Here is a 12,761-nt window from a genome sequence, read left to right as displayed (position 1 = left end):
GAATCTGGTGGCCATGATCACAGACAACAGAATGGAGTTGAGGAGATCACAAAGAGAGTTATTAAATTAACGAGAGGGAGAGATGAGGTTCTTACGTGGAAGAGTGGCAGACATGAAAAAGAAGAAACAGAGCAGAGATATCATTAACCGGATTTAAATGTCTGAATGTAGGGACAACATTTGTGTCACCACGAAGATGATGAAACAGAGAGAGGGAACAGAGGAAGGGCAAGACACGTAGTTCTGAATGACAGTAGAACGCTGCCTGGAGAAAGTCAGGATTAGGAACAGATATTTAGAAAACATCAACAGAGATGTGACAACTGAAGGCATGGGAGTGATGAGATTAACGGGGAGCAGGTGTGGGGAAAAAAGGGTACAGGGCAGAATCTTGCAGAGCTTCTAATTTAGAAGAGATAAGGAAGAACTGAGGATCAGCAACAGTGGTGACAGGAGTGGGACAGAGGAGAGACTGGCAGATCTGACAGTGATGACATCACTGGTGACTGTCCATGAAACCGTTTCAGTTCAATGGCAGGGATAACAATCGGATTGCCAGAGCAGAAATGATCAGGCAAAGGCAAGAAACTACTTTTGAGTTAGGTGGTGAGGGAAAGACAAAGGTGGAATCTTGTTTTCAGACTACAGAGAAAAGGCAGCAAAGAAATAACAATAGAAGGTGTGGGGTGGGGGTGGGGGTGGGGAAGATGAGCCCAAAGACAAGGGAAGTAATTAACATCCAGATGTAGAAGAAGGGGTTCCTGTTGTGAGGTGAATTATGCCCCAACAAAAAGATAGGATGAAGTCCTAACCCTGAGGTCCCCTGAATGTGACATCTGGAAATAGGGTCCTTGCAGATGTAATTAGTTAGATTAAGAAGAGGTCAGATGGGAGTGGAGTGGGCCCCTAATCCAGCATGACTGGCGTCCTTTTAAGAATGCAGCCCTGTGACCACAGAGCCACAGGGAGAACACCATGGAAGAGGGAGGGCAGGAGCAATGCATCTCCAAGTCCTGGCAAGCCAAAGACTGCTGGCAAACCACAGGAAGCTGGGAAGAGGCAAGGAAGGATCCAGGTTTCGGAGGGAGGAGGTCCTGTAGACACTTCACTTCAGACTTCTAGCTTCCGGAACCATCAGACAATAAACAATTCTGTCGTTCTGAGCCACCCAGTTTGTGGTGTTTTGCTGGGAAAGCAATACAGGTCACTTCAGAATGGAGGAAGGGAAAATTCTTCAGAGAGCGAAAAGGGAAAAAAAAGAAACAGTGAAAATGTCACCCCTTTATTTCTGTGTTGCATTTTGAGGGCTGGCTCATTTCTGGTTGGACCCTTCTGGTGCGGGTAGAGTGAGGGTGAGCTCTAAACAGGAAGAGGCTTCTGCAGACTGAACAGAAGTGTAGCCCAACTCTGTATCCCTGAGCCCAAACTAGAATAGACCTGGGGAGACATTTAGAACAAAGATGGTAAGAGTTGGGGGGAGGTGGGCCTTCTCTGGATCACTGAGACTAAACCAGCGGGCAAAGAATTAATGGTTGCATGTCTTCTTTTCCTATAATAAAGGCCATATATGTGAGAAAAGAATACTGTATGAGTTCATCCGTAGGCAATCTAAGCACCAAAGAAATTTAAGACAATTTATCTCAAAAGAAAATACAGTGATAGATACTTCAAAAACTCAAGACGTGCATGCCTTACCATGGGCCCTGCCTAACAGCAGCTCAGGCGCGAGGTAGTCGGGGGTTCCCAGGATTCGCCCATCGTCCACTGGGGCTGCCCCTCTTCTCACGCTCTTTGGAGTTCGGTATGGAGTTCCTGACTTGACCTGATTTGGGGTCTGCTAATTTCAAAACAGTTTAAGAGACAATAAATATCGTGAACTTCTAGAAATGCAAAAACCAAAGAAGAGCTAGGCTGCTGGGCATAGAAGACACACTCAAATCCTTGATCAAGTTTGAAAATGGTCTCATTAATTATAATTATGGAGAGTCCTGACAGCTAATGCAATTCAATAGGTAACACACCAGTTATTTCAGTAAGATCTGGATATACAAGAAACAATGAAAAAATCCACAAGAAAAATTTCTTGATAGCATGGATCAATACAAGCTTAAGAATAGTCACAGAGGGAGGCTGCAGCTGACGATTGATTATCTGAACAATGCATAAGACAGAACTACATATAAATAATCTCTTGTGCTAACCAGCATTTATGTTTTTAAGATATTTTGTTGTCTCACAAGGACTCTGGGACCAGCAGGACGGGTATCATTATATTTCACAAACAGATGGCAGACAGAGGCTCTGAAGGAAAGGGACTTTTAAGTCACTCAGTAAGTTTCAAATAGAAAACAAGTCTTGGAACGCTAAATTTGGGGTTCACAGTTTCTGTATTATGATACCTCTCCAAAGGAAGAAAAAAAAAACCCCGAAACTTTGGATGTATAAAGATAAAGCCTTAGGGAAAAAAAGATTTGAAATATATATTTTTCAATTTTCTTCCATAAAGAAAAGAGATCACCTAAATATGTCCTTAGACGGCGGTAAAGTAGATGGACTTTAATTTTGTATCCCAGTTGCTGTGAGCAAGTGAAAAGATGTCTGTAAATATGCAGACATGCGATATGTAAGTATGCGAAAGTAAACAGAACAATACAAATGAAGACGGTGTTGTAGTTAAGACGAATAAACATCACTACCAGCTTTATCTTTCTGTATGAAAACCTCTCATGAGCCCCAGACTCCCAACAAGCAGAACAAAAACTACATGATTAATAGTCTATGCTCTAGCTGACAGGCAAGTGTCTGGACATAATAGTTTATTTTTCTAAAATCTAAAGGACGAAACATTAGATAAAGTGATAACACACCTGATGTGGCCTACAGGCTCTTTCTTTCTGAGTAGGGGTTATCGCCATGGGACATGAATCACTGTAAGCACATGAAACATCCATTGCATCCAACGAAGAGATGCTCATCTTGGAGGGTTCTGAGACATGGGATGCGTTAATATGGCTGTTAAAACTCCGAAAAGCTACAGCATTTCTTTTAGCAGTTAATGTCTTCAGCACCTCCGAGGAGGGAGCTAACATTTTCTGGTCATTGTCTTGGAGGGCAGGACTCTCCTCACCTCTCGGCAAGGTACTTTCTTGGCCGCTGGGTGATGCAGTGAGTGCGTCTTCGATATTTGATTCTTCCAAAGAGGATTCTTTGATGCTTTTATCTGGGTCTAAGGACTGCCTTCCTAATGGGCTTTCCATTATAGAAATTCCAGGAAAGGACGAATCAGAGTCCATCTGAATACTTTTAGGGGTTCTGTCACCATCAGAACATAGAAAACTAGAACTCAAGTAATCCTTACTACTCTTGTCACAGTCGTCGTCCAGCTCACACATTAGGTTTTTTGCTATCACTGGGACAGGTGACTTTTCTGGTGTTTGTTGTTTGTCAATAAAAGAATTGCCCACGTTATCCTTATTAGCACAGTGCTGAGCCCCGCACACCAACAGCTTAAGGTCCTGGACTTCAGTTGTTAAGCCTGTCTGCTGATTCGCGTAACAATCTCTCATTTCATTACTATGCTTATGCTCTATACAATTTTTTTTATTTTGTATGATCTCCTGACAAGGGCTGGAGTCAACTAACTCGAAACTTCTTTTACAACTTCTTGTCCCAAGGTGCTCTTCCGTCACCCCACCAGAATCCACAGCCCACTGGGGTGACTGATGAAAACCAGACTGGCTTGTGTCAGCGGCCACATTAATATCGTTTCTATCCAGTTCTCTTGCTTCCCAAGAAACTTCCCCAGAGGAGCATTTTTCAGCAGGGTTTACACAAGAGCTTCCAGTGGCAGGAATGCCACCGCTATTCTGAATGGGAGAAAGGGCTAACTCAAGATCCTTTGTATGGAAACTTTTGGTCTCGATGGCATTTGTAGATTTTGTACATAAAGGCTTTTCAATTACATTCCAGCTCATCACTGTAGAGCCCGCTGCATCATCACTTTCCTAAGAGGGAGGTAAAAACACTTAAAAAAATTATATAAAGCTGAGATTCTTTAAACTCTTAAGCCTGTGCCCCCTCAAGTGGGATAAATGACCCCACAAACTACTATGTTACCTGTTTCCACTTTCCAATGGAAAGAAAGAACAATGGTAACGGAGAATTAGAAAGAAATTAAACAATTATAGTATACATTTACATACATTATTTTGAGTGAAACACTGGTATAAAATTTAACACAATTCCATTTGTATTTGATAGTATAATTTGTATTATTTCAATAGGAAAAATTAATAGGAATATACTCAGGCAAAATTGAGGGTAAGGCTACATTATGCATGTATCTGCCCTGCAACAGCGGTATGGATGCTTGTTTTGAATTTCAAAAGCACAGAGCTTGAAATACAGGTAATGGAAAATTACAGACCAGAAATATGGCTAATGTCAACATGCATCACCTCATACAAGTATGATAAAACCAAGCTGACAAGCATGTAACCGAACTAGCGGCGATTTATAATTAAAAACCAAAAGTAAGAAGAGTTAAAGTCCATTGTCAACAAGATAAACTGATGATGCATTGATAACAAAGTGCTTTTCTTAAATACTATTTGAATTCTAGCTCTCTGAAAGTGCTCTTGTGTGACCAGAGTTTTGTACAAAATACTGCAAATCGGCACATGGTAACCAGGATTTCTACAAGAATACTCAATTAGAGTAAATTGTTAGTAAACCCTAATAGTGCACAGTTTTGATATGTGAAAGGTCAAACTTTAACTTACTTAGTAATAATAAGCAGTGATTAATCATTGGCTTTAATATTTATTAGCTTTAAAAAGCCACAAACAGAATATATAAATTAAATAAAATAACTTTCAGTAACTCTATTAACCTAGCAAGCAATCTCCTTAGAACAGATACTTTCAAAGACACACCTACATTACCTTTGTGGTCTAAAAGTTATTTGTAACCCAGAAGAGTTACCATTACACTAAATGAGAAATGGGCGGAAATCAGCATAGGAGATAGAAGTTTTAAAATAAGATATAGGCAGGAGAAGTAAAAAAAAATAAAGTAAGACACAGGTTAAAAAAAACCTCAACAATCTAATGTCTGTGTCAGGGAAGAGAATTGAAAAAAAAAACAAAAAAAAGAAGTCCATCTAGATGCCTAGAAGGGGGAGGGTACAGCTCAGTGGTAGAGCGCACGCTTAGTGTGGGTAAGGTCCTGGGTTCAATCCTCAGTACCTCCATTAAAAAAAACAACAAAATAAAACCAGTAATAAACAAATAAATAGACCTAATGACCTCCCCCACACCCACCCCTCCAAAAAAAGTCCCATTTCCCCATCTAGATGCCTTAAGGCCAACATTTACTATCGATTTACTACAAAAATTTAAAAATTTGGATTCTATCATTCAAGAATAATTTCACATTTGAATGAGAAATGAAATATTTTAAGAGAATTTGACAGAATATATAGGAAAATGAAGCGTACCTTGCCTGCCATTCGTGTAACAATTTCATTTCTTTATAAAATTTGTATGGAAAAAGAATAAAGTATTTCTAATCATTAATTTGACACACGTAACTGGTTTGGCTTAAGGTGAATTTCACACAAACCTGGCAATCCTTTTCCCATCTGGGACTGCTGTGGCACTCGGATTCCACGCTGGATATGAAGGTGTGGGACTGACTACTGGCACTGGATGTTGGCAGCCTTTTCCTAGACTGCAGTAGATGGGAAGTTAGACACTTCACTGGCATCCCGGGGTAGGAGGCAACTGTTTCAAGACCTGTGGGGAAGAGAAAAGATTGAGGCTTATATCACATCTTTCTTAGCTCCTCGCTGATCCTGAATCTTTACAGATAATTAGGTAAAGTATTGAGTACTTCATTATCAGAACTATTTTTATGTAAACACTGTCTCATCCAAAAGGATGACACTGGGTGGTTTTGGCATACAAGTGCTGCTCTGAAAGTTAAAAAAAAAAAAAAACAAAAACAAAAAACCAAAGACCCAAAACTCTTAATGTCTGTAAAATAAAAATCAGGACAAAGAAACAAATTTATAAGTAGGAGGAAATCCATTTTGAATATTCATTATCCAATTTAAAATTTTTCTTGATAAAGGATCATTACTGATGTGCTGTAAGGCTGGAATGTGACTAAATTTATTCAGTTCAATTTGTATTTAATTAAAAGTATAGCTTTATATATGCCACTCCTGGGCACATATCTGAAGACTATATTTCAAAAAGATACATGCACCCCAATGTTCATAGCAGCACTATTTACAATAGCCAAGACATGGAAGTGACCTAAATGTCCATTGACAGATGACAGGATAAAGAATTTGTGGTATATTTATACAATGGAATACTACTCAGCCATAAAAAAGAATAAAATAATGCCATTTGCAGCAACATGGATGGACCTGGAGATCATCATTCTAAGTGAAGTAAGCCAGAAAGAGAAATAAAAATACCGTATGATACCACTTATATGTAGAATCTAAACAAAAGGACACAAATGAACTTATTTACAAAACAGAAACAGACTCACAGACGTAGAAAACAAACTTATGGTTACCAGTAGGGGAAGGGGTAGGAAGGGATAAATTGGGAGTTCAAGATTTGCAGATACTGACTACTATATATAAAATAGGTAAACAGTAAGTTTATACTGCATAGCATAGAGAACTATAGTCAATATCTTGTAGTAACCTATAATGAAAAAGATTGTGAAAATGAATATATGTTTGTATATGTACAACTGAAACATGCTGTACATGAGAAGTTAACACATTGTAAACTGACTATACTTCAATATAAAAAAAATTTTTTTTAAGTATACCTGTATTTTAACGTTGAGGTTTATGTGCTTACAAGTGTGGAATTATATACATCCATAGGGATTTTTTTTTTATACTACTGGGTAAAACAGATAAGTAATAGTGACTTGGCCAAGAGCAAGCCAGTGCAAGAAAGCACCACCATCTACATTGTATAGGTTCCTGTACCTTACAGACAAATAATGATGCTAAAAATTGTTGCTTCTGAGCTTATAATTAGACACAATAATCATGCTTTTACTAAAGATTGCAATATGTGCATATAAAGACTTTATACATATATAAAAGGATATGTGTATCTTGTTTTCTCTTTCCCAAAAAGGGTGGACATGACTTTAATCCCAAGTAAATTCTTAGTTTATTAGAGGTTTTTTTGATCTAATAAATCTTAGAATTTTAAGACTTGAAGGAGAATTTGAAAGTCCACCTAAAACAACTTTCTTTTGGGCACATAAAGCCTCTCAGTGGAATTCCTGAGACTCACTGGACACTGATCTTAATATCTGGGTAAACTGCTCAGCTGCCTTTCCCCAGCAGCATGGGAACTTGTGTCTCATCTGATGCCATGTGTGTGCTGTATATTTGCTACTGAGCTCTTTCTAGATTATGGGTAGGATTCGAATGTTCCCTACTTAGGAACTTCTGGTGGCTCCCCTTTTTCTAAAGCTTACATTCTAGGCTCCCTGTAAGGACACTTCATCCTTCCCCGTCTACCTGCTTGACTTCCTTTTTCTTTGCACGTGCGTCCCATTCTCACATACTACATTCTGTCTCTGCTGTCTGAAGATGGAAGATGCATGTGTTAGAGGCTTCTGCTCAAGCCTCTGAAATGCCCTTTCCCAATACACTTGTAGCTATTCAGTTCCTATTTCCTTTTTAGGGCTGATTTGGCTGTTGCTCTATCTTTATTTAGAACTTTTCTTGATTTTCCCACTTGGCATTTATCACTTTTTGTGTTGGGTCACAGTATCCTCCCCCATGGCATTTATTTATTGGATTGTTATCCCTCTGTACCTGTAATCAGCACCAAACCACAGGTTCTCCTGAGCCAAGTATTCACATTCACATTCGCTCAAGTGACCAGCACAATGCCTACTACCTTCTGGTCAGATTAAAAAATGACTGAGGGAGATGCAATCATTTTCCCTTAAGAATATGGCTATATGCAGGGAACTATGTTCAACATAGTATAGTGACCTATAGTGAAAAAGAATATGAAAAGGAATATATGTTTGTGTATGTATGATTGAAACATTATGCTGTACACCAGAAATTGACACACTGTAACTGACTATACTTTAATTAAAAAAAAATTAAAAAAGGGCTATAAATCACATCTGCATATCTTATATTTTAATAGTTTTCTGCATCAAGGCTGTAAATATATATGTATATTTCAGCTATTTTGATTTTCACAGAAGTGATTGTGACACAAGAAACAGTGGATAGAAAACTGCATTTGTAATCAGGACTTAACTGACCCACTTACTAGCATGTAATTAAAAGTTTTCACATATTAGTTTTCTCATTTGTAAAAAGGAGGCAATTCTTCCCAACTATCTATTCTTCCATCCAATATATGTACAGACTTGAGGACCAAATTTAAAATGAGTTAATAGCTATGAAAACAACTAACACTAATTACTCTTCAAAGCATCATTATTCATGTCCCTGAGATGAAGAACTTGCGTGCAGAGAACTACACTGTCCACTGTTGATAAGTTAGAAAAGTAGGGATTAAGAGCCACACAAATGTCCCACTTGTCTCCTTTACTAGACTTTTGTCTTTTATTGCATAATAATTAAAGACTATATCTTGACTTCAACTACTTTATTTATTTGGAAATAATTTTATAAAGTCACACAATATTCCAGGTACCACATCTTCCCCATATAAGACTTTCAGAGACTCAGTATAGTGAAATTTACCCAATGATCATTACAATGTTATAGCTAACTGAAGAATTAACTTGACACTTGATTCTGTAGATTTAAAGATCTGCAACAGCCCCTGACAGAAATGACATTTACATGATGAAATAGAGGAATGCCACAGACTGTTCAAATATTTGCATTTCAAAATTATTAAACTGATATCAGAAATTTAAAAAATCAAAAACAATTTTGTTCCTTAAAAGATACACTTAATGGAATAGACTACCTTTTCTTTTATACTCACATGAGTTTAGTAGTTTGCTAGAATAAGGAGTGATGTCCTTTTGATCTATAGACATAGGACAAGTGAATCCTTGAGAAAGCTGGGATGTTTCAGATTCATGGGCTGCAAGAATATTTGCAGAATCTTGATTTTCTTCTGCAACTGGTGTGTACTATTAACAAGAGAAAGACAGAAACCAATGCTAAGATTTACCTTCAGAAAAACATCACCTGAATGTACAGACTGTTATAACACCTAAGTAGTTAAACTGTTGGAGTAACTCAACATGCTTGATATCTGAATTCATTCAAATGGCAATCATGAAAAGGTATGTTATGTGAGTTTTTTTCTTGTCAAGTACTTACAAATCCCAAAGAGCTGATGAGAGATAATACTTGTCCTGGAGTTCTTGAATAATCTTGTCTAGGTTTAGCCATTGATGGTGTTGTAAGGATATCCATCATATTGATATCTATGTATGGAAAGAAAACTATATGAGGTGGGGGTGGAAGTAAAGCTCAGTGGGAGAGTACATACTTAGCATGCACAAGGTCCTGGGTTCAATCCCCATTATCTCCATTAAAAAAAGAAGAAAAAAAAAGAGTGATAGTCTTTAAAAACTTCAATTGTCTTGTTACTATGTTAGCTCTCTTGATTGTGGTGGTGGTTTCATTGGTGCATACATCTATCAAAATTCATCATATTGTACAACTGACATACGTTTAGTTTATTGTACAGGAATTATACCACAATAAAGGTGTTAAAAAAAAACTTAGAAAAAAAACTTCAACTGTCACTGACTAAGTCAACAATCACTTGTTCTGAATTTTGCCCTGCTTTCCACATTATTAACATTATCAACAAAGTTGGCTTATGCAAGACAAATAAATACAGCCAGGAAAGCCATCATGCCACACAGTAAACACATACAATTAAGCAGACAGAGAAAGACAAACACCATATGCTCTCTCTCTCTCTATGGAATCTAAAAAAAATAAAACAAAAAACCAATCTCACAAATATAGAGAAGAGATTGGTGGTTGCCAGAGGTGGGGGTAGGAGGTGGGAGAAATAGATGATGGGGATCGAAAGGTAAAAAATCTTTAAAAAGAATTAAAAAAAAAAAAGATAAAGACAAGAGTGTTATTTAACTGGTGACAAAATAAATCTTGGTAAATAAAATATTAGAAAAGGAAGCAGTAAGAAAAGCTAAAAAGGAATTGAAATATTAGGAATACAAAATAAATTTCAGTATCAGAATCTATTTAAGGAATTAATACAAATTATGGGCCCCTCATGTTAACTAACATGCACAAGTATAGGCCAAGGGAGAAAATGATGCAGATTTCTATCAGGTTTCAATGTATAACACTAAAATAATTCGATACACACATAATACTGTACTATTTTCGTTAGATATCACATATCATAAGAAAAGTATAATGCTTTGTATGTGGTATAAGACTTTAAAAGGTAGGCTGAAGGTTTGAACTTAAATTTCATTTATACCTCACACTGTTGAAACAATAAAGACTATAATACACACTTGAAAAATATTTTACAAATTAAACAAGTTAAAAAATATTATGGCAGGGAGAGGGTAATATAGCTCAGTGGTAGAGCACATGCTTAGCATGCACAAGGTCCTGGGTTCTGTCTCCAGTATTGCCATTAAAGAAAAAAAAAAAATATATATAATATATATTTAATGGCAATGATTTCTTGGTTATGACCTTAAAAGCATAGGCAAAAAGCTAAAATAGACAAATGGGACTACATCAAACCTCAAAACTTCTGCATATCAAAAGAAACAATCAACAGAAATGAAAAGGCAACCTACAAAATGGGAGAAAATATTTGTAAATCATTTACTTGATAAAGGGTTAATATACAGAACGTAGAAAAAACTACAACTCAACAACAAAAAAAATCCCAGATAATCTAATTAAATAGTGGACAAAGGTCTTAGATAGGCATTTCTCTAAAGAAGATATACAAATGGCCAACCTGTTTATGAAAAGATGTTCAACATTAGAAATCAATAGAAAAATGCAAATCAAAACTACAATGGAACATTATCTCCTACCCATTAGGATGGCCACTATCAAAAAACAGAAAATGAGAAGTGTTGGAAAGAATGTGGAGAAACTGGAACCCTGTATATTGTTGGTAAATTATAAAATGTAAAACTGCACAGCCACTATGAAAAACACAGTGGAGGCTCCTTAAAATGTTAAAAATAGAATTTGATTTATACGATCCAGTGATTCCACCACTGGGTATACACCCAAAAGAATTGAAAGCAGGGTCTTTAAGACATATTTACATACTCATATGCATTTCAGCATCATTCGCAAAAGCCAAGAGTTAGAAGCGACCCAAATGTCTATTAACAGGTGGATGGATACAGAAAACATGGCATAAATATATATGCCCCATAAATACAAATTTTGGCTGTAAAAAGGAAAGAAATCCTGTTGCACGCTACACTCTGGATGAACTTGAGGACACTATGCTAAGTGAAATAAGTTAGTCACAAAAAGACAAATACCGTAGGATTGTACTTATATAAGGTATCTAAAGTAATCAAACACACAGACAGAAAGTAGAATTGTGGGGGGAGAGTATAGCTCAAGTGGTAGAGCACATGATTAGCTCACACAAGGTCCTGGGTTCAATTCCCAGTACCTCCTCTAAAACATAAATAAATAAAAATAAATAAACCTAATTACCCCCCCCAAAACAAACAAAAAAATAAAACAAATTGAAAAAGAAAAAGTAGAACTGTGATTGTCAGTTCTTTGGGGAGGGGAAAATGAGGTACCTGGTTTCAGTTTTACAAGATGAAAAAATGTCGAGATCTATTGCACAACAATGTGAATACGATTAATATTACTACACAGCACACTTAGAAATGGTTACGATGGTAAATTTTACCTTATGAGGTATTTCAACCATAATCAAAAAAAAAAAGAAACGAATTCAGAAAAATCTGCATGTTCAAAGATGTTTTTCACAGTAATATTTATATTAACCTAAATGTACAGTGTTTGGGAGCCATCTTTAAAGTAAATCATGAGATATGAAAAAATACAAATAAAAATTATTACTATTATAAACATAATTTAAATTCATTAACAATATTATCCTAATACAAAATTTTTCTCTTTTGTATTTCTTCCCCGCATTTTATCTGAAACCTGGGGAGCTAGATTTGCCTCACAATTAAAAAGTGTTTTTAGATTTTGGAAAACTAAGTGATAAATATACTGCATTGTATACCTAGTGGCATCTCATCTAGCAAATCGTACTTATTATTACTGCTGTGAAAAGTACGGGTAGTCATGTGAGGTTGGATTAATGAAAACTATAAACAGCCCACATCGATTCGGGTTGTATTTTACTGAACATATGAAAAACTTTAAGGTATTCAAAACATTTGTACTTGCAAATAAAGAACTGTAGATCTCTATTTTATTTTTGAATAATTATAATCCCATGGTTCATAACTTATAAGCCCAATTTTTGGTTCTACTGTTCATTTATTTCCATCCTCTGCCATTTTAGTAGATGATACAATAATATGCTATCAAGACAACAAACTATCATTTATCCATGTGTCTATAATAAACATAAGTAATTTCTAGTTTCTCCCTGCTGGAAACAATGAGGCTGCAAACACTTTTATTCATTTATATTGTTCTTTTGAACCATTTCTATAGGATAAATTCCAACACACAGGTCACTGGG

The 12,761-nt window shown here is 36.4% G+C and overlaps 1 protein-coding gene across 2 annotated transcripts in view; it reads right to left on the bottom strand.

Moving 5' to 3' along the window:
• The window catches only part of MASTL (microtubule associated serine/threonine kinase like), a 31,686-nt gene that overhangs the window by 7,886 nt on the left and 11,039 nt on the right, over positions 1 to 12,761 (bottom strand). Inside the window, exons 5-9 of one of the 2 annotated variants that reach the window (XM_031444646.2) lie at positions 9,377 to 9,483; positions 9,033 to 9,183; positions 5,623 to 5,795; positions 2,868 to 4,004; positions 1,696 to 1,834 (exon numbers count right to left, since the gene is read on the bottom strand). In XM_031444646.2, the coding sequence (XP_031300506.1) occupies positions 1,696 to 1,834; positions 2,868 to 4,004; positions 5,623 to 5,795; positions 9,033 to 9,183; positions 9,377 to 9,483 (1,707 nt within the window). Of the gene's footprint in view, positions 1 to 1,695; positions 1,838 to 2,867; positions 4,005 to 5,622; positions 5,796 to 9,032; positions 9,184 to 9,376; positions 9,484 to 12,761 lie in introns of both variants that reach the window. The other variant, XM_010995664.3, reaches the window with a different exon arrangement.

The sequence above is a fragment of the Camelus dromedarius genome, chromosome 26, assembly GCF_036321535.1.
Source record: "Camelus dromedarius isolate mCamDro1 chromosome 26, mCamDro1.pat, whole genome shotgun sequence".
Taxonomy (NCBI): domain Eukaryota; kingdom Metazoa; phylum Chordata; class Mammalia; order Artiodactyla; family Camelidae; genus Camelus; species Camelus dromedarius.
This window is presented reverse-complemented; position numbering and strand designations above follow the sequence as displayed.